At 43.0% G+C, this 22,613-nt stretch overlaps 1 protein-coding gene across 9 annotated transcripts in view; it reads left to right on the forward strand.

Annotated features, from left to right (window-relative positions):
• Positions 1-22,613, forward strand: part of AFF1 (ALF transcription elongation factor 1) — a 218,731-nt gene that overhangs the window by 103,145 nt on the left and 92,973 nt on the right. For 8 of the 9 annotated variants that reach the window (XM_017860043.1, XM_017860038.1, XM_017860045.1 and 5 more), the window contains 2 exons: positions 13,097-13,217; positions 13,629-14,531. The exons of the other annotated variant lie outside the window; for it this stretch is intronic. In XM_017860043.1, coding sequence (XP_017715532.1) covers positions 13,097-13,217; positions 13,629-14,531 — 1,024 coding nt within the window. The remainder of the gene's footprint in view (positions 1-13,096; positions 13,218-13,628; positions 14,532-22,613) is intronic. 9 annotated transcript variants of the gene reach the window in all.

The following is a 22,613-nucleotide window of genomic DNA, read 5'->3' on the forward strand; positions in this document are numbered from 1 at the left end:
GGAGGGACTCTTCCTTTTGGAATGGTAAATCCTGTCCTGTGTTCCAAGCTGTTCTATAGAATGTACCTCATTCAGTTTGGTGTATGTTTGGAATTATCTGGTGCTTAAATTAAGTAAAAGTACATTCACTTAGTATATTTGATCTCTTATGGGCTGTAGAAGTTAGTTGTTTCTTAAAACCAGATTGGCTCCTGAATAACTTGAGAGAAGAGTTGCCTTTTAAAATCGCCTTGGGGACGTTTCAGCAGTCTCTTCCTGAGGCAAGATGAATTTGGGAATAATTTGTTTTTCTTGTTTTCTGTGTGGGACTTGAAAATTTGATGTATTAATCAGTTTAGAGAATGTTCTTCCTAACTACCTAGTTTTTAAAAAATGTATTATTAAATGGTTAGCTTCAAAATGTATTAAAAAAAAAAAGCTATTGAGTCTCTGGATCTGTATGTAGAGTTAGATGTGCAGAATCTCACTTACTCAACTAATATTCATATGGCCTGATGGGTGAGTGCTGGGTAAATAGGATCAAGAGGGAAGGAGTGACTGACCTGCAGCCACGTGCATTCTTCCTTGGGATGGATGTGGGGAGTCAGATGATGACTGAACAGATGAGTGGGTAGACAGGATCATTTTAGATGGTGACTGAAAGGTGAAGGGCTGGAGAGCACCTTGCTGGTGGCGGGGACTGGCTGAGGAGCCGATAGTTATAACCTGAGATATTAGTGGAGACAGAGCCAGTCGTCCTCAGCTTTAGGCGCAGAGCATGCAAACGGGGATTAGCAGTGCACGCAAACGGGGATTAGCAGTGCACAGCAGTGCACAGCTTGACCTGCTCCAGGCATGAAAAGACAGCCAATCTGGCTAGTATTCCAGGGAGGGTAGTGGGAGGAAGGATGCTAGATCTCGGAAGTGTGCTGGGAATGGGGCCTCGTTGGCCAGGCTTCTGGATTTTAATTTTGAATGCTATAGCAAGCCTGTGGAAGGCTTTCAGCAGTGGAAGGACCACTGAATCTGCCTTGCATTTAAAATTCTCTCTCTGGATCCTGTATTTTCTTGTGTTGTTCCCCATGATGCATTTATGGCAGCATGGAGAGATTTGTGTATTGTCCAAGTTTTCGTCCTGGAGGTAGCTTTCTAAAATTATTCTGAATCTGTTGATTTAAAACTAAATGTGTGTTTTCTCTAAGTGTTACCCAAACATTCTACCTTTTCTTTTACTGTAGTGCACTTGGGGTTTTATGACTAATTAATAAGTATGGTAAACTGAATAAAATCTGTAACATTAACTGATTAACACATGGTGTTAGCTGAGGCAACTTTCTTGGCCCATCTAGGAAAGGGTGTTGTCAGCCTGTCTTCTAGGTTTGAGTCATTTGATGGGTAAAAGAATTTGGTAAAAATCAGTTTTAGGTATCAGACAATGAGTCACATTTTGTCGTTAGATAATAAATAGGCTGGCAGAATACAGAATTCTGAATCGTTGGAAATTGAGTAATGCTTGATATAATTCAGTCGAAGATACATATTAAGCATCACATTTAGTAAGCACTATGCTGGGTAAGGAACCCTCAGAAATAGTCCATGCCCTTAAGGAGGAGCTCACAGTCTAATAAGGAAAATCTATAGGCACACATATATAAAGTCTATCTAGTTTGGGTAAATAGAAACATAGACAGCAGAGGTATCCCAGAAATGGAGGCAGTGATACTGAGGAAGACTTTTGAAAGGCAGCAGTTAGAGACCAGGCAGGGAGAAGATCTGCTCCCCAGAGCCTCCCTGCTCCCTGTGCTTAAAGGGTAGAGAATGAGGCAGAATGCAGGAAGGGTGCTCTTATCTGGGAGGGCTGAGGCAGGCAGAAGTACGGCTTGAAATACCCAGAAGGCCTGGCGCAGTGGCTCACATCTGTAATCCCAGCACTTTGGGAGGCCGAGGAGGGCAGATCACGAGGTCAGGAGATCGAGACCATCCTGGCTAACACAGTGAAACCCTGTCTCTACTAAAAATAAAATTAGCTGGGCACGGTGGCGAGAGCCTGTAGTCCCAGCTACTCGGGAGGCTGAAGCAGGAGAATGGTGTGAACTTGGGAGGCAGAGCTTGCAGTGAGCGGAGACCGCACCACTGCACTCCAGCCTGGGCCACAGAGCAAGACTCCGTCTCAAAAAAAAAAAGTACTCATTCAGGAGTTTTAATCCTGTAGGCACCAGGGCTCCCAGGAAGGTTTTAGGTAAATGAATAACAAGATCAGATTTATGATTTTTAGAAAGATCAGTGATGCAGCTTTGTGGAGATGGACAACCCAGAAAGAGGAGCCTCTCAGGGCCACATTCCAAGTGAGAAGTGAAGTCCATTTTATTTGAATATTGGATGCTTCATAGGTTTAATACCCAAAACATTTTTTTAAAAGCTGGGGAATGAATTAAAGGAAGAAAGCATTAAGAAAAAGACTTTCAGCTTGCTTGTCTACATTGTTAGCTTGTGACTCTAGGATTTTTAATTTTTGTGGCTGTATTGAGAGACTTTCACCAGCCTCATCATTTTGCAGGTATGGGATGTGGTCCTTCAGGGTCAGTTGAGAGTGTGTGACATGAGTGGCCTGGTAATGAGGCCAGCATTCTGATTGATCCTACTACAGACCAGAAGAGCAGGGGAAGAGCCAACACCTATCCACATTTCTGATTGGTGCCAAATGAGCAGTGCCAACGAGGCACTGTGCGGCTATGCTCACCAGGGGCCTTTACAACTAAAGGGAGACATAAATAACTAGTCTGGTGACAGACTCTATCTCAGGTTAAAAAAACTGGTTTATCTCTGTTGCCATTGTGGAGGGTAATTTCTGTATATCCCCTTGCTTGACTGCTGGTAAGCACTTGACATCAGTCTCAGGGACTGAATTTTCTGAAATTTGTCAGTAACATCAATATGCTCACATTGCATATAACATAAAGACATGTTTTATTAACCCCTAGCTATAGATTGCCAGCTTTTTGAGGTGAGAAGTGATTTGTTTGACTGGTGGGGTTTGTGTAATTGTTCTATATGCATGCTGGCCTTGCTTACTCAGTACTAATTTTTTATTGTTAAAATATGTTTGGAAGATGAGAGGCTTGGTGTGCTGCACATGGGAACACATTAGCTCATCTGTCTCCTCTTCCCCCATCCGACTTTTCTGTTGGAGCTATGTATGCCCAACCACACAGTTTTCCTTACTGTCCCTTAAAAACTGATTGATAAGGAAGACAAGTTCTTGTGTTTTTCTATCTGTAAGGTAAAAAATACCTCTCAAAATAGACTTATGAGATCTATTAAGAGAAACAAAGTAGGTTATATTAACTCCCCCAATTAAAAAACATCAGCTGGGGCCGGGTGCGGTGACTCACACCTGTAATCCCAGCACTTTGGGAGGTCAAGGTGGGCAGATCACAAGGTCAGGAGTTCGAGACCATCGTGCCCAACACAGGTGAAACCCCATCTCTACTAAAAATACAAAAATATTAGCTGGGCGTGGTGGTGGGCGCCTGTAGTCCCAGCTACTCAGGAGGCTGAGGCAGGGGAATGGCGTGAACCCGGGAGGAGGAACTTGCAGTGAGCCGAGATCTGCCGCGCCACTGCACTCCAGCCTGGGCGACAGAGCCGAGACTGCGTCTCAAAAAAAAAAATCATCTGCTGGTGTTTGAATGTTAGAACGTATTCTCTAATATGGCAGTGAGTTTCTGCTTTTTTTGTCTCTCCCTGCTTTTTTTGTCTCTCCCCGCCTTGTTTTTGAGACAAGCTTCTTGCTCCGTCTTGCTCCATTGCTGAGGCTGGAGTGCAGGGTGTGACCTCGGCTCGCTCCAACCTCTGCCTCTCAGGATCAAGTGATCCTCCCATCTCAGCTTCCCAAGTAGTTGGGACTACAGGAGTGTGCCACCATGCCCAGCTAATTTGAGATTCTGCTTTACACAGATGGATCTAAAATTACTTGCTAACAATCTAAGACTGAGTTCAGAACCCAAAATCAGTTTTCAGAGCTTCTAATGAGAATTACTGCAAAAATGATTAACACTTCAGTATTTCTTTATCCCCAACCTGACGTTGCTATAGTATATGAGGCTCTTTCTTTTGTTTTTAATCAGAACTTTTATACAAATAGATGCTTTCTTATTGTGAAAAGAATTTAAAAACAGGATGTTAACAAAATGTTCCCCAAACCACATCACCACTTAACATTCTGCACCCTAATCCCTTGCTGCTTGGTGGTAGGTTTTTTGTTTTTGTTTTGAGACGGAGTCTTGCTCTGTCGCCCAGGCTGGAGTGCAATGGCACGTTTTCGGCTCACTGCAACCTCCGCCTCCTGGGTTCAAGCAGTTCTCCTGCGTCAGCCTTCCGAGTAGCTGGGATTACAGGCACCCACCACCACACCCGGCTAATGTTTTGTAGTTTTGGTAGAGATGGGGTTTCACCATGTTCGCCAGGCTAGTCTTGAACTCCTGACCTCAAGTGATCTGCCCGCCTCGGCCTCCCAAACTGCTGGGATTACAGACATGAACCACTGCGCTCGGCCCTGCTTGGTAGGTTTTTGTAAAATGTATCCTTTCAGACCTTTGCTGCATATTAACAGGCATACAGAAGTACCAGGCAAGTTCATTTTGAAAGGTAAATTAACATGTCTTTCCTTAGAATTGATGTGACTTTTTAGTCACATTTGCCCAAGTGTAGAGTCTTTCTCAATTTAAAACTTGCAGGATGCATTTAAGATATGCAAAATATCTTACTGGCTCTGAGTCCTGGAGAATGTTTACGATGGGTACCAAGAATGTAAATTTCACTGTCATGTATCACCCTCCTAGAGAATGGCAAGATGTTATGTGGGCAGTGTTTTCAAGGTTGATTTAATTTTGCAAAATGGGGTCACATAAAACTTTAAAAATAAATGCTATAATAAATTATGATAAGACTGAACCTTCTGTGGCAAACAGAAGTGAGTAGCATAGAGTGCTAATGCCCTGAGATAATCCCCTGGGGGCTCTTCCAGGAAAACAACTGACATCGTGCTATTTTTTCATTGTACTTGGCTGATATTTTTAATATGAAATCAGATTGTAAGACTTTGTTTTAGGATTAAGTCTCTGATTACTTTCTTTATAAATTTTAAGAACGTTACTCATGTTAGGTATTGAGAGTGAAAACCCTGGGATGATTTAGCTGAGTGATTTTTATTATGAGAAAGTCTCTTACAAATTCTTTCACATGGATGGAGAGAGGAAAAAAATCTCCATTCTTTGAAGCAACATTTTATCCTGCCTTCAGACATGGAACCACTTTGATTTCTCATGTTTAAATTGTATTTGGAAGTCAAACTAATATTGTGCTTTGAGGTATGTTGATGTTTTTTCATAAAGCCAATGTGTGAAAAATGTTTCCTGCGTGTTAGATGGTAGGAATAGGGGAATGTGCAAACAAAAGGCTAAAAGATGGACTTACAAAGTTGAGATGTGGCTTTTAAAATAAAAAAGTTGCTTACATGGTGTGGAAGAATCCTAGCATCCTGTCTTTTTGCCTCCCTGTTTGTGACAGATCTCTATCTCACCATCCTCTAAGCTGGGGTTGCCCAACTTTTGTGTGTTTATATGTTGCTATATCCTATCCTTTGTACATTCAAATCACAATGGCATAGTGCTTCTAAATAGTAATAAGACTTAATCCTTTCCAGAGTTAATGTACACTGTTGATTTTAGGATTTTCCCTTTCCTTCCTGTCAGATGTCTCCAGGCTTATGAAGATAAATATATAGGAGAAATCACACTCCACCATCCAAGAGAGAGTTAAAAATTTAAACTCGAATTCTAGAGAGCTGGTGACATCTATCAGAGGAAGGCCTATGTGAAGTGACCAGTCAAGGGTGATAAATGGGTAGTCAGCTGTGCACAGCCAGCCCTGTGGGCCGTGAGTTACCATGGAAGCACCGAATGGCATTCAGCAATCCCGCATGACTAACCTAGTTTAGCAGCAGGGCCCATGGGCTCCAGCCTGGGAGAAGGTGCTTACAGCCAGATGATACCAGAGCCAACACACTGCCCCACGTTTCATGCCCAACTTGGGCCTTTCTGTTACTATCTTTTCCTCATCCACATATGCTGTTTCCTTTCATAGTGTGAGGGAAAGAGAAAAAGGAATTACTCTCACTAATCCTTACAGAGTTGTGATTTCTTACATTTTACCACAATATTTTAAACACATCCATCCCCACCCCCAGGAAGCATTTGAAAAGTCAGAGTAAATGTGCCCTGACAGGCCCCAGCATGGGGTTGACTAAATGACTGTATTGAGAGGCTGAACAGGCAGCTCTGAATTCCTCAGGATTTTCACCACCTTTCAGACAGTGAGAGCATCCTGGCACATTTTAGATTTCCAAAGCTTCGTTCAAGCTCTTGTGCTGAGTTAGTGGATTCGGTCAGTGAAACATCTGTGGCACAGTCCCCCTTTCATGGCTCGAGTGTTTATGTTCTGCAGGTGAGTTTTCACATGTGACTGCTCTCACCGGGCACTGGACACTGAAGCCTGTGGTTCTCCCCATTTCTAGTACACTTAAAGAAAAATGTGGAGGAGGTGGCTTGATGGATTGTGTGGAGATCTTTTGATACATCAGGTTGAACCTCAAAGATGGTGGACAGTAGTATGTGATCTGAAGGCAAGAATTTGGCTACTGAAAGGAGAATTATTTCCCTATCTAAATAGATTTTTGTAGACTTCTAGTAGAACCCATGGTGTCTGTGGAGTGGTCAGACTTTGCACCCTCCTTCCCAGGGGCACACCAGAGGCTCTGAAACAAGAATTGTAGTATAGTTTTTATATTTATTTATTTATTTATGAGACAGAGTCTCGCTCTTTAGCCCAGGTTGGAGTGCAGTGGCGTGATCTCGGCTCACTGCAGCCTCCATCTCCTGGGTTCTGGCGATTCTCCTGCCTCAGCCTCCCAAGTAGCTGGGATTACAAGCACTCGCCACTATACCCGGCTAATTTTTGTGTTTTTAGTAGAGACAGAGTTTCGCCATGTAGGCCAGGCTGATCTCAAATCCCTGACCTCAGGTGATCCTCCCACTGCAGCCTCCCAAAGTGCTGGGATTAGAGATGTGAGCCACTGTGTCCAACCCACAGTTTTTATAACTGAAAGAGCCGTGTCATGCCATTGGCCATCCTTCTCTCAAAGGGGCCCTCTGTTAGGTCCTTCCTCAAGGACAGGCCTGTGTGGATCAGTTTAACCAAACATCCGTTTTGTGGCTCTGAGATGGCCCTGCTGGCAGAGATAATACTAAATTGTCGATGTGTACCTCTTTGAGACTAAGGAATTATGAGTGGCTATGAGTTAGCACACTTTAGCACACCTTCTTTGTCTTCACTGCCCTATTTAACGCAGCCTGACAGCTTTGCTAGCAGAACTGTGGCTGAGAGTATAAGCTTTCTTGCCAGGCATTTGAATGGTCAGGTCTATCATTTGTGAGCAAGTCAATCCCCTCACCCCCCCCACCTTTTTTTTTTTTAATTGAGACAGAGTTTTGCACTTGTTGCCCAGGCTGGTGTGCAGTGGCACAATCTCCACTCACTGCAACAACCTCCACCTTCTGGGTTCAAACGAGTCTCCTGCCTCAGCCTCCGTAGTAGCGCCCACCACCACACCCAGCTAATTTTTTGTATTTTTAGTGGAAATGGGGTTTTACCATGTTGGCCAGGCTGATCTCGAACTCCCTACCTCAGGCGATCCACCCTCCTCAGCATCAGTTGAGCTGATGCTCACCGAAGTGAGCCCACCAAAGTGGTGGGATTACAGGTGTGAGCCAGCGTGCCCTGCCCTTTTTTTTTTTCCCTGAGATGCGGTCTCGCTCTGTCGCCTAGGCTGGAGTGCAGTGGCACGATCTTGGCCTACTGCAACCTCTACCTCCCAGATTCAAGTGATTCTCTTGCCTCAGCCTCCCGAGTAGCTGGGATTACAGGTACGTGCCACCACACCCAGCTAATATTTTATATTTTTAGTAGCAACAGGGTTTCACCACGTTGGCCAAGCTGGTCTTGAACTCCTGACCTCAAGTGATCTTCCCACCTCGGCCTCCCAAAGTGCTGGGATTACAGGCGTGAGCCACCGCCCCTGGCCGCAAGTCAATATCTGAGCTAGCTTTCTTTCACTTGGAACATGGGGCTAATAATCCCACTCTCACGGAGTTGTTTTGAAAATTAAATAGAAAACTGATGTGATAGTGCCAAAATCAGTGTTGACTAACATGCTAAGTGATGCCATTCCTTGGCCAGGCTGCTGCTGCTGTTACCATTGCTTTTGCATTTTGGTGATCCCCAAAAAGTATGTGCTGTCTTTTGCCCCTAGAGATCCCTTGGAAACTTGTTCAACATACAAGCCTCAGGCCCCATGTCAGGCCTACTGCCTCAGAAACTCTGCAGGTCTCTGTGATCTATGTTTTCACAAACCCTCCAACTGACTGACTCAGGTTTGAGAACCTCTTAGCTAATGCAAAATACCGTCTAAAATCAGCTAAGGAGAACTTGTAACTCACTATATTCTATTTGAAACAGTGGGAAAAAATGGCCAGGCTGATGTTGGGATGCGTTTTTCCTTAACACAGGACTGAAAAAAAACCAAAAACCTACCTTTATTAAAGTGACAGTTAACTTGTAGTTATTGAAAGGTGATTATTGACAGCTGGGCGTGGTGGCTTACGCCTGTAATCCCAACACTTTGGGAGGCTGAGGTGGGTGGATCACTTGAGGTCAGGAGTTTGAGACCAGCGTGGCTAACTTGATGAAACCCTCTCTCTACTAAAAATACAAAAATTAGCCAGGTGTGGTGGCAGGTGCATCTCATCCTGTCTACTTGGGAGGCTGAGACTGGAGAATCACTTGGACCCAGGAGTCAGAAGTTGCAGTGAGCTGAGATCACTGCCCTCTAACCTGGGCGACAGAGTGAGACTCCATCTGAAAAAAAAAAAAAAGAGTTACTACAGAGTTCACATGATTTGTGAATCATGTAGGGCATTTGCTGCTTCCTAAAATTCCCTCATTAAAAAATTTTCCCATCTGCCTCTTCCTTGCTTACACCTTGGTTTAAACAGTGATGTGTATAGGCTGAACAAAGGTTTACTTATGATATGACTAGTGGGTTTATTTTTAAAATTTCATATTCCTTTATCTCAAAATGGAACCAAGAAAAAGGAAATATTCACCAAAGATTTGCCTGGGAGCTTTTAACAGATCATTCCCTAAGCCACTGCAAATTTGCAACAAGAAACCAGAAAGCGATTCAGTGTGACTGGCAAAACAATTTAGTCTCAAGGACAAAGGAGGCAACCCAGAGCAGGGGCTCAAAGCCTACCTCTACTCCTGTGAACTTCCTACCTCTTAGGTCTTCCTTTGCCCTGCCCAGGAGCTTTTGTGAGTTCCACCCAAGAGGGAGTTGTTGGACAGTGTGGGGAGAGCAAGTTTCTTTCACAAAGCCTGGACCTCGTAAAACTCATCCTACCAGCGATATCCATGATGTCCTTTTTCACCTCACTACTTATAGGGCTTTTAGTTGAAGGTGATGGTGAATCATAAAAAGAAAATTTGTCTCAGAATAGGTGTAGAATTACATGTCTGCCGATAAAATCTTAGTCTGGGTTTTTTTATTTTTATTTTTTGACACTAATGAAGTAAAACCTTAATTAACTAGAATCCTTAATTTAATAGGATTTCCTCCCTGTGGGAGACTTCTTGATTTTAGAATCATGTAGTAATAAATTAGTGTTAGGAATTCTGTGAAAGAATGGCTTAATTGGGTTCTTCTGGTTATTTCTGTAGCAATTTTCAATATTTTGGAATGAAAATCTGGAAGTATGGGAGAAACCCAACTGATGCTGAGATAAGGCTAATACAAGGCTGAGTTGTTTGATTTAAAAATATTTTAGTAATGTAACTTTGTTAAAGGAAAATTGAGTGTGTGGAATTGATGAGAAAGTTGAGGACTCTGAGCAGCCTGTTAGTTGAGGTGTAACTGTTCACACCCCCGCTTTTGGATCCTGGACTGAGAATTGCCATTTGGAGTTCCCTTCTCTGAGACAAAGGTAGCATTTATTTAGAAGGGGTGGAGCTCTGCCCTGTGAAGTGGAACCTAAGGCTGAACACTGACCAGCTGTAGGGACTCCTCTGTTGTAAGTGGCATATCAGGAGGGGAGAACTCCCTTGGTGGTGAGAAGAGCCAAGCAGACAAACACATGCCCATGGTAAGCTTCCCCCCACCCACTCACCCATCGGCCTGTCTTGACTGCTGCAAGGTGCGTGCACGGATAGTTTGGGAGAAGAGGAGCTTAGTTGCTCAGAGGATGGTTGCCTGCTTAGCTCCTCCCTGCAAACTGGCTCAAAGTGGCTGTAAAACAAGTTTGAAGGAAAGTTATTTCCTGATCAATCTGATTACTTGGCTTCTATGGTTATATGCTAATGGCATATGATCTTTTGAACCAACAAGAGGAATTACCAAAATCATAAAACAATTGAAAGGAATTGAGTATCATCAAGTCCAGTGTGCTACTGCCAACCAGAAGTAAGTTTAACTCTCTGAAACAGGTGAGACTCAGACTCCATTGCAGAAGACTCCATGACCAGTTTCTAGTTCAGCAGCAGCTTCTTTTCAGTGTTTTGACTAGCATAAATTAACTTTGTGGTTTTAAGAGTTATTTTAAAATCTGGTAATTGCAATATCCATCATCTAGGAAAAGTTTTTGATACACACAGGTCTAAGAAGATAATTCTTTTTTTTTTTTTTTTGAGACAGAGTCTTGCTCTGTCGCCCTGGCTGGAGTACAGTGGTGCAATCTCAGCTCACTGCAGCCTCTGCCTCCTGGGTTCAAGCGATTCTCCTGCCTCAGCCCCCCGAGTAGCTCGCACTACAGACACATGCCACCACACCCAGCTAATTTTTGTATTTTTAGTAGAGACAGGGTTTCACCATGTTGGTCAGGATGGTCTTGATCTCTTGACCTCGTGATCCACCCGCCTCAGCCTCCCAAAGTGCTAGGATTACAGGTCTGAGCCACTGTGCCCGGCCTAAGGAGATTGTTATTTACCACATTGTAGCGAATTCAGTCAGGCAGCTAATTTCTCTCTGTGCATTATATTCCCATAGATTAAAAGGCTATAGAAATACCACATTACTTTTTAGATGATTTTTAAAAATAAAATGTGTATGTGTCTTCCAGAGTTAAATCTTTTTTAAAGAGTTGTTAAGTTTATAAAAATATATAAGTGTAGTGGCTGTTTTTTAATCTAAAAGTATTGAATGATTAGCTTCTATGCAGAGTACCATGCTGTAGCACCAGGAGAGGTGCTACATTTGGGAGGTTATTTTCTGATGCAGTTCACGTGCTAGGGGAGAGGGGAGGAGGAGAGAGAACTAACTGATGTGTTAAGTAAGCACATACTTGGTGGATTTGAGGAAGCTTTTACCTTTAGAGTGAGTGACATTTGAATCATTCCAGAGATTTGCTGGAAGTGAAAATTAAGGATGGGGATGTGTGGTGGAGAGAGAGGGAGTGGAAATTTGTGGCTGGAATGAAATCATCAAAGTCTAGGATATCACTGAGGAATGGGGAGTAGTCAGGTGTGACTGGAATATAGAGGTGGTTTGTAAGAGAGTCATACTTCCTAGGGAAGCTGGCTCTGGAAGAATTGGTTTCAGTAAAGAGAGCCTGATGGAAATTAGAGCAAGAGGCTGCCTTGCAGGGTATGTTCAGGGGATGGACGTCACTGACTGACTGTCAAGTAGAATGCATGTGGCCTGCAGGGGGACAGTGGATAATTTCTAGAGAGTAGATCTGCATCAGATTACAGGGGAATTTTAATGCCAAAGCAAGAATTTAGAGTTTATTCCGCAGTAGTAAAGAGCTATCAAATGCTTGTTATTTTAAAATATGGATGGTGACATGAGAACCAGGGCCTTAAATCAGGTCTCTTTTCATGAGAAGGCTGAATTAAAGGGATAAGATGTGGGGGAGGCAGAGAGACCAGTAGGCTCTTGTCAGAGGAAATAAGAGAAGTCAGAAGAGGGCAAAGAGGCTGGGAAAGGGGGTGGGGAAGGGTGTCTGACATCAGGGCTAGAATTTCCGAAGGTACCGACAGCCTTAACTAGACAATCAAATATTTTCCTGTTTGTTCAAACGACATTGGGAGAAAACATTCAGTAGATTCCCTAGGAGCAAGTCTATGAAGACAGAAGTCATTTTATAGTTCTTATGTCACTTTTTAATCATACATTGCATGTGAGGGCTGGGAAGTGGCCCATGGTGCCAATAGTGAGGCAAGCCCACTTTTGGTTTATGTGTTGGCTAAAACTGCACTTCCTTTGGTCTCCATCTCTAATTTGTTTCTCGGTGAATGCCATTTAACCCCTTTGGTGCCAGGGCTGATTTAGGATGCATTTTTATGTGGTTTAAGTAGGGCAGTCAGATTATAAAGCATTCTCCGTAGGTAGAGCTGACATCTATAATTGGATTTTCTCATCCCTGACATTTGAAATGAGAAATAAAAATCATTTTTTGTGGGGTTTACATGCCAAGACACTCCCAGTAGAGTAGGCTGAGAAAGTAAATGCTGTTTTGGGTGCCTGGTAATCTTTTAATTATGAAATAAGCCTTTTGATTTTAATCTTTCAAAATGTACGCTACTGATCCAGGAAAACAGCCTTTCTAAAGTTCACATCCTGCTGAGTCCTGCAGATGAAAAGCTTCCACCTCTACCCCATATTTTGCAAGCTGAAAATAAAAATATCATTAATCTTGTCTCAGTTCCACTGCTGCCTATAAAAGGCTGTTCAGTTTGGAATCAGTCCTGAGCCATGATGGAGACCATAGCCCAGAGTGAATGCTTGGGTTTTGGGAGCCAGGACCCCAGGCTGGAGGGTCACAGCCAAGTGACTGAGGCCTCAGCCTAAGGCTGGGTTAAGGAACTTAGGCTTTCTTTAAATCACAGCCATTATCATTGCTTCTTCCCAGACCTGTCCTCGCCTCCCTTCTCGCATGTATGTATGCATGACAAAACTTGGAGACTGATAAATTTTATTGTTTTCGTTCTTTTGTGGCATCTGAAACAGTTTGTACAATGACGACAGAAACCTGCTTCGAATTAGAGAGAAGGAAAGACGCAACCAGGAAGCTCACCAAGAGAAAGAGGCATTTCCTGAAAAGATTCCCCTTTTTGGAGAGCCCTACAAGGTATTTGCTGAATACTAGAAGTTGAAGGTCTGATTTATCACAATATTGAACCCTATGATGAAACAATTCAGTATAATTGAGTTCGAACAAGGGTCACAGCTGTGAAAATAAGATAACTTATTCTACCTTATTCTAGAGATTTTTGAAAACAAAGTATGAAAATTCTCTGAACGTTGTTAGTCAGAATTACCAAAGCTTGTGGTTTTCTTTTGTAATGTTAGTCTTCTACAGTTAGTAATATGTGTTCATGATAGTCTTCTCAACAGGGGAATTGAGTTAAAATGGCACATTAAATTCTACATGTCATACATTAAGTTCAGAGTTTTTTCCTTAATAGTATTATATAACGTGGTTTGTTAAATGGTAGTTTTCCTTAGTTTTTTTCATTCTCAAATTCTCCTTTTTTTTCAGACAGCAAAAGGTGATGAGCTGTCTAGTCGAATACAGAACATGTTGGGAAACTACGAAGAAGTGAAGGAGTTCCTTAGTACTAAGTCCCACACTCATCGCTTGGATGCTTCTGAAAATAGATTGGGAAAGCCGAAATATCCTTTAATTCCTGACAAAGGGAGCAGCATTCCATCCAGCTCCTTCCACACTAGTGTCCACCACCAGTCCATTCACACTCCTGCGTCTGGACCACTCTCTGTTGGCAACATTAGCCACAATCCAAAGATGGCGCAGCCAAGAACTGAACCAATGCCAAGTCTCCATGCCAAAAGCTACGGCCCACCAGACAGCCAGCACCTGACCCAGGATCGCCTTGGTCAGGAGGGGTACGGCTCTAGTCATCACAAGAAAGGTGACCGAAGAGCTGACGGAGACCACTGTGCTTCAGTGACAGACTCCGCTCCAGAGAGGGAGCTTTCTTCCTTAATCTCCTCTTTGCCTTCCCCAGTTCCCCCTTTGTCACCTATACATTCCAACCAGCAAACTCTTCCCCGGGCGCAAGGAAGCAGCAAGGTTCATGGCAGCAACAGTAACAGTAAAGGCTGTTGCCCAGCCAAATCTCCCAAGGACCTAGCAGTGAAAGTCCATGATAAAGAGACCCCTCAAGACAGTTTGGTGGCCCCTCCCCAGCCACCTTCTCAGACATTTCCACCTCCCTCCCTTCCCTCAAAAAGTGTTGCAATGCAGCAGAAGCCCACGGCTTATGTCCGACCCATGGATGGTCAAGATCAGGCTCCTAGTGAATCCCCTGAACTGAAACCACTGCCGGAGGACTATCGACAGCAGACCTTTGAAAAAGCAGACTTGAAAGTGCCTGCCAAAGCCAAGCTCACCAAACTGAAGATGCCTTCTCAGTCAGTTGAGGTGTGTGGAATTTCTTATCTTGGGCAATTCCGATTCGAAGATGGATTTGAGATGAAAATATTCTGCGGATGTGGGGCAAGGTGGGGAGGTTAGTCCGTGGCTTTTGGGTAGGGGGAGTTCTTTTTGGCTTTAGGATCTTGTTAATAACCCATGAAAACCTCAGCTCTGAAATGGACAACTGATTATAGATATTGAAATGCAGTTTGCAGAAAGGTTTAGAGAACCTTTTTGTTGAGCCAAAATTTATATACAGTAAAGCATAGAGATCATAAGAGTACAGTTTGTGTTTCGAAAAATAGATACACCTGTAGGATCCCAAACCCAATCAAGATAGAGAAGATTTCAGTTACCAGAAAGTTTCAGAAAGGTTTTCAGGTGTCTTATTTATTGTTTTGGGAGACACTGGGATAACAATGTGAAGAAGAAAGTTTTTTGATTAATACCTCCTCAGACCCAGTTAGTTTTTTCTGAGATCTAAACTGTAAAAAAGTAAAACAAGATGACAGAGTCTCTTAATTTTATTATTTTAAAAGGACTTGTTCCCTGTAAATTGTAAGGAGCTTTGTAACTAAAGTTCTGTTCTAATATTTTATTATTTATCACCTAAAAAAGAAGAGTGGGTGTATGGTGACATTTCACTTGAGAGTGAGTCAAAATATAATACAGAATGTTTTCAACTATGGGTTTTAAAAGTAACCCAAATGCTGTACTTATTAAAACCAAGAAAAAAAAATTTCTTTTTCTACTCTGTGGATGAACAGCAGCATTGTGTTTGAATGAGGAGAAGCAAAGCATACATCCTATCACTGAAATTTTAAAGTGGTACCAGTTTCTCCAAAATTAAGATTAGTAGTGCGAAGTGAATTGTTTGAAGTGAATTTTAAAACTTATCTTTTAATGTAAAGTCTATGGTTTAGTTACATCTATTGTATAAACATTCTAATTTGCATCTCCATTGCTCAAAGACATTTGTGCCGTCCAGATATGTCTTACATAATGCCAGAAGGTAAAATTCCTTAGGTGGGGGCGTGATTCCTACCCGGAAAGATAACCTTTATCTTCCAGGAGGACAACCTGTAACTTTCTGGTGTCAGCTTCTGGTTTAGAAGAGGGAGGTTGGGGTGCCGTCCTCACTGAGCTCTTGAGCTGAGTGCTTCCAGATGTCTTCTGAATGCCACTTGTTTGGGGGCCAAGGAAAAATAAGAAAGAAGGAGTAAAAGCAATGGTAGAAATGACCAAGATGGCAGAACTGCACCTCCGATCCTAACTTACGAAGATTTAATGCATTGAGCCAGTTATTGAACATTTTGTGCTGTGACGGAGGAAGGAGTAGGCAGCTGAATGAAGGCAAAATAAAGTGAGATTCTCCCTCCTCAAAACAGTCACTCCGCCTGCCTTCTAATTCAGGCAGTAAAGAACTCAATGATAGTTTCTTTGCTTTCTTTATCAAATAGGGTTAGCTGTATGTTCCCAGTTTAAAAAAAAGGGGGGGGACAACTTAACATTCTTTCTAAAAATAACCTAAAAAAATTGCTTTAAAACAATTTTTAGACAGATTAGCAAATATTTACATTGTCTACCAAATGCCCAACCATATGCTTAAGTGCAAGATTCTGTGCCAGAGAAATCGGTCCTTGCTGCAGGACAGATTAGTCTAGTGTAAAGATCAGCCTACACTTATGAAACAATTAGAGAACAATTGAGTTTTCTCTCTCTGGAACTAGGTACTTAAAGAACCTGTGTAATTCAGCCCTAGGTTTCCTAGTAGATGTTTCTGGGAGAGGATTCCGGTTAGCTTACTGCTTTCTTGGGTGGAAATAAGTAGGCTGAGTTGAGATTCTTCAGTGTCATAAAACCCCTTATATTTAATACGTATTTCGAACATAGGACTGTGTTAACTGGCTCTTGCATGTTTTCTGAGGAACAAAATCCTCCATAAATTTGGTTATTGAAGAATGGGGGTTTTCTTGGCACCAGTGCATCTGCTATCAACGATGGAGTAGAAGTAAACCTTTCATCTACAGCCTCTGTTCAGTCAGCATTTTCTTTAATGCGATGGTTCCCTCTGGTCTCAGCCAGAGTTTTCATGCCAGGCAGTGGCAGCTGTGGTGCCAACTGCCTGGGAGCCCCGTGGCGCTGTTGGTGAGTGGGAGGATGGAACTGAGGGGGTCAGACAGATGGAGGGCTCTAGGTGACCCATGTAAGGACAAATTAGGAGCCAAGAGCGTGGAATGAAGGAGTCATCAGTCCGGGAAGCAGGGATCTTGGAGCTCTCTGGCTAGGTTTTGGATTTGATTTTGCTGTTTTAACAAAGACCTCATGTTTCACAGACTTAGCATTAATTTTCTGTTTACACACTTAGCAAAATGGGTATTTTTGAAAGTTTTAAAATATACTTGAATTTTAAATTTCAAATTTTAATATTTCTTGTGAATCCAAGGATGATTATTCTGGTGAACCCAAGGAAAGTGTAGAGATGTGGGACCAAAAATGTGGGAATTGGCCCCAGAGCAGGTAAACTTTGAATATAGGTGAGAATATTAGCAATAGCCTGGGTTAGTTTTGGGTTTGGGGCAGAAGGGGAAGCTGGCTCTTGGTGGAGCTGGGAGAAGGGGGTGTGGGAGTAGCTGAGTGATTTTCCTTTATTTGCTTAATTGGTCCTAAGGCAAGTCAGGAAATTTTCTCTTTCCTAGCACTCTGAGTGTGAAGATAGTTCTGTTTTGTGGTTTGTTTCATTTCTCCCCTACGCCTTCCCACTGCTTCTGTGAAATAGTAATTTTACAAATGAACCCAAATTGGAAAGCCACTCTATTTTTTGTTTTTTATGTTCCTTCATTCTCTAGCCACCTAAGTGTGGATTCTTTACTCCCTGTCCTTTCCTTTCCCCCCATGGGAAATACTTCATTTTATGTTTTAGTTGATACTGCAAAAACTCATATTCTTCTCTGGGATAAGTCTGTCTCAGAATTAAAGTTTAGTTCTTCCAAAGATCCTAAGGGAAAAAATTATCAAAAGGTCGATTTCTGACTGGAAGCCTGGACCACTAAAGTCTGCACTTGGTTTTCTCTGGGAGTGTCTGTTTTAGTTATATGTCAACTGGAAGATGTCTAGCAGTGTGAAGTGACCAATCTGAGGCCAGGCCCAGAACTCCCCGATCTCACGTAGATCCCTTCCAGCTGCAGAGTTGCCACATCAGAGGTGGACCTGCCCAATTGGAAGACTGGGATTTCTTTATATCACTCTTTTCTATCTAGAGATAACAAGTGAAAGAGAGAGAAGCCGTGGTATCTCTGTGAGTGCTCATGCACGTGGACCCTGAGGCTGGGGGCATTGGGATGGAATGTGGAGGTGGGGAGGTCTGCCTAGATACAGATTTCAGATAGAGGATTTATGTGCTAGATAGGCTTTTTATTGAAAAGGAGAAATGGAATAAGCAGAGATGGGTATACCAAATCATATACTGAATTTAGAATGTTTGAATTTTAAAGCTAAGGACACAGCTCTTTCATTTTACAAATAAGGTCTAAAAGGGTAAAGTCCTTCATTTTGCAAAAAGTTGTAGTTAATATCAGAGCCAGAGCTAGAACTTTTGACTTGAGTTAGAGTTAGTTCTTCTGACTTGCTGTTTGATGGCAGCATTGGTGGCAGTGGTGAGATGTTTGTTTTTGACCAGAAGAGTTGTGCTTTGTCACCCAGACTGAACCTAACAGCAGAACCATGGAGGATACAGTGAGTTTCATTTCCTGTTGTGTTTCTTGGCCTCACTTTTATCTTTCATCATTCCTCCTTTTCCCTTTCTTTGTTTTTCTTTCTTTCCTTCCTTCCTTCTTTCTTTCTTTCTTTTTTAGCTTATCCTTTCAACAAACTGGTATTTTGTTTATTTTGTTTTGTTTTTTGAGACAGAGTCTCGCTCTGTCTCTAGGCTGGAGTGCAATGGCACAATCTTGGCTCACTGCAGCCTCAACCTCTTGGATTCAAGTGATCCTCCTGCCTCAGCCTCCCATGTAGTTGGGACTACAGGCGTGTGCCGCCATGCCCAGCTAATTTTTTGTATATATATATTTTTATTGGAGATGGGGTTTCACTATGTTGGCCAAGATGGTCTCAATCTCTTGACCTCATGATCCGCCCGCCTCAGCCTCCCAAAGTGCCGGGATTACAGGCGTGAACCACTGCGCCCGGCCCAACAAACTGATATTAACCTTCCACTGTGTTCGTGTTCCATGCATTGTACTAGGCTCTTGGTGATACAGCTGAGATCAAGCTAGACAGATCCCTGGTCTCATAGACCATCTATTTTTTTTTTTTTTTTTTTTTTTGAGACGGAGTCTCGCTCTGTTCCCCAGGCTGGAGTGCAGTGGCGCGATCTTGGCTCACTGCAAGCTTTGCCTCCCAGGATCATGCCATTCTCCTGCCTCAGCCTCCTGAGTAGCTGGGACTACAGGCGCCCGCCACCGTGCCCGGCTAATTTTTTTGTATTTTTAGTAAAGATGAGGTTTCACCGTGGTCTCAATCTCCTGACCTTGTGATCCGCCCGCCTCGGCCTCCCAAAGTGCTGGGATTATAGGCGTGAGCCAGCGCGCCCAACCATAGACCATCTATTCTAATGGGGAACATTGATAATACAGATATAATGAAATCATAGGCGTTGATAAGAGTGCCGCAAGAAGTGAAGAGGGTGATGAGGATGAGATGAATCAGAGGAGGCTGACTTAAAAATGGTGGTCAGCACAGGATGCTCTGAAGAGGCACCTTTCACAGAGACATGGAAGATGAACATGTGTCAGTCATGCAGAGCTCAGAGATGTATTTCATTTCAGGCAGAGGAAACAAGTGTGAAGGCCTGAACTTAGGAAAAGGAATGGCCTTGTTAATCCCAGCACATTGGGAGGCCAAGGTGGGAGGATCACTTGAACCCAGGAGTTCAAGACCAGCCTGGGCAACATAGTGAGATGCTGTCTCTATAAAAAAAATTAAAAAGTTTTCCCAGCTACTGGGAAAAAATTAGAAGTAGTTCCAGCTACTCAGGAGGCTGAGATAGGAGGATCATTTGAGCCTGAGAGGCTGAGTTTATAGTGAGTCGAGATACTGCCACTGAACCCCAGCCTGAGCGACAGCAGGACCCTGTCTCAACTGCCCCTGCCACCCAAAATAAACAGAAATGAGGGGAGTATGGTTGGAACACTGAGAAGGAAGGGAGGATGTGAGATGGGACTGGAGACATGGGCAGTAGTAAGACCATGGAGGCCTTGTTGGCCATGAAAGGGCATTTGAGTATTATTTGTGATGGAGACCACTGGATAATGTTGAGCAGGGGAGGGACATACCTACTTTTTTTTTTTTTTTTTTTCTTTTTAAAAAACTGTAACTCTGGCTCCTGGGTGGGAAATGGATGAGAGGGGCAAAGGTGGAAGCCTAGAGACCAGTTGGGAGATGGGAAATGATACTGGCTTAGGGTAGGATAGTAGCCATGTACGTGGTGCGAAGTGGACAAATTCTGGATTTGTTAGGCAGGGAACTGATAGGGCTCTGTGATTGACAGAAGATAGGAGTGGCCTGAGGTGAGGGAAGGTGAGGCATCAAACAAGGCTGGTAGGCTTTTTACTTGAAAGGCAAGGATGGTGGGATGATACCAGCTACTGAGAGGGAAATGACCTGGAAAACTAAGAACTCTGGTTGGGTCATATATTAAGATCATGTGTTAAGTTTGAGATGCTGTTATGTATCCAGGTAGAGATGACAAGTGGCAGTCATAAATAGCAGTCTAACTCTGGGAAAATGTCAGGACTGGAAATAATTTGGGATTTGTTTGTGTTTATTTAGTAGGTATCTAAAACCTTGGGACTGAGCATGTGTACCTAAGAATCCTTCTATGGTCTTACTTAATTCCTCCTCCAGATCAGTCTGGCTTTGAGTCCTGATTGTGACTGATTTCTGCAAAGCAATTACTCTCTTCCTTGTAGCCTCTTGTGGCATCATGTTAGGAACGTTTTGTTGCCACATGCTTGCATCTAATTTCCGAGACCCAAGTGTACATTCATTGTTGGACCACTTTGATTCATTGCAGCTCTTAAGTTGAGCCTCCTATTTTCAATAAACTACCAGCCTAACAACTGCATGAATTAACCCACAGTGGAAAACTGTGATAGTGATTCACTTTGCATTCACATGTACAAACATGCTTTCCTACTTCCATATTTAACTGAAACCTCAAGAAGAGGAACTTCCCTATTATTAGATGATTTAAACCTTCAGGCGGGTTACTTCTGGATGTGCCGATGGTGCATATCCTGCTCCTGCACCTCTCAAAACACATTTAAGCTGCTCACTCTCTAACAAACACATCATGTATTCAGCATTTTAACCAAAATATCTCGAGCCCCTGTTGTGTGCCAGGCCTGGTTCTGGGGATGAGGTTACAATGGTGGGCAAAAGCAGGTGCTTCCAGTCCTCTTGGACCTTAACTGTCCAGTTAGAAACTGACATTAGACAAGTAATCAGTCAGATCCATGTAAAAGAAGCTTTGACAAGTGCTATAAGGGAAACTACAAGCTATTCTAAGAGCTGTAAGAGGGGATTGTGACTTAGAACTAAGTAGCTGAGGAAGGCTTCTCTGAGGAAGTACTATTTGCGGAAGTACTATTCGAATGAGAGCTGAAGGTGAGTAGGAGTGGCCCAAGTAAGGGGTGTTGGGGCTTAAGCAGTGTCAGTATTCCAGGAAGAAGGAATAGCATGTGCTATAGGAGGCTCAACTTAATAGCATGTGGCTTATGCCACACCGTGTACAGAGACCATTAGATAATTCTTCCCAGGATATAAGCCCAGTACCATAGATCAAAGGGAATTTTTCATTTATTCTGAAACTTGGCAGCACATCAGAATCACCTGGGAAGCCTGTTAAAAACACAAATTGTTAAAATAAAATTCCCAGGCCCTCCCCTAGGTGGGCTGAGGAAACTATATCTCTTGCAGTTTGATCTGTAGCCTGGAAATGACAACTGTTCCGGAAAAGCTGGTGGGCCAAAGGGAGCTGGAGGGGCCCCTCCCAGTGGCTCAAGAAGCGCCCCCGCCATGTGGGTCTCAGGCGCAAGGATCACACTGAACTGATAGATGGGGCTTTCATTCCTGAGTAGGATGTCAGAGTAGCCTCAGGGGAGAAGCACAGGAGTGGGATCCCCAAGACTCCTCTTTTCCTCCGCAGCTCATGTTTTCTTTGTTCTGCCCCAACATTTTCAAGCTTATGTAGGGAAGGTAGAAGGTTATGACACAGTCTTATCTAGCTTTTCAGGTTCTGTTTTCTAAAAATGTTTTGTTATGGTAACTCTAGATTCTGTAAGCTGGACCTCAGTGAGCCTGGGCAGACCTACATGACTTAAATGTGTTAGGAAACTGATAGGAGAGTAAAGTTATCAGTGTGCAGAATTCCCTGCTGCCATGGGTGGTGCCTGGAGCAGACGACTTCCAAACCGCTTCTAAGAAAGCATGAAGAATAAGTCACCTGCACTTTAGAGGCCAAATTTTAAACCTGAAAAAATCTAAATATAGAAGTTTTAAAATAGTGACAGGCAAGTTTTTTAGAGCAGAAGCTGTAAACAAGCAGCCTGAGGGCTAGGTTGGGCCTGCAGACAAATTATTTTGTTTGGCCTGTAGGACTTGTTTTCTTTCTTTCTCCTTACTCTCCCTACCACCCCCCACACTTTTAGCCAGTATTTACAAACTGGAGAATTCAGGGAAAAAAATCAGATTATTGGCTGAGTAGAGGCAATTTCTGGAACCTGGCAATCTTTTAATTTTATTTATTAAAAATTTTCTTTTTAGAGACAGAGTCTCTCTCTGTCAACCGGGCTGGAGTGCAGTGGCACAATCACAGCTCACGTCAGCCTTGAACTCCTGGGTTCAAGCAATGCTCCACCTTTACCATCCTGAGTAGCTAGGACTGCAGGCACACGCACCATGCTTGGCTGATTTATTTTTATTTTTTGTAGAGACAAGGTCTTGTGGTGTTGCCCAGGCTGAACCTGGCAGTCTTTTGAAGAAACACTTTAAACTCTGAAGGAAACTTTTAAGTAATATAGACACAAT

This window comes from Rhinopithecus bieti, unplaced genomic scaffold, assembly GCF_001698545.2.
Source record: "Rhinopithecus bieti isolate Rb0 unplaced genomic scaffold, ASM169854v2 scaffold_52099, whole genome shotgun sequence".
In the NCBI taxonomy this organism is placed as follows: domain Eukaryota; kingdom Metazoa; phylum Chordata; class Mammalia; order Primates; family Cercopithecidae; genus Rhinopithecus; species Rhinopithecus bieti.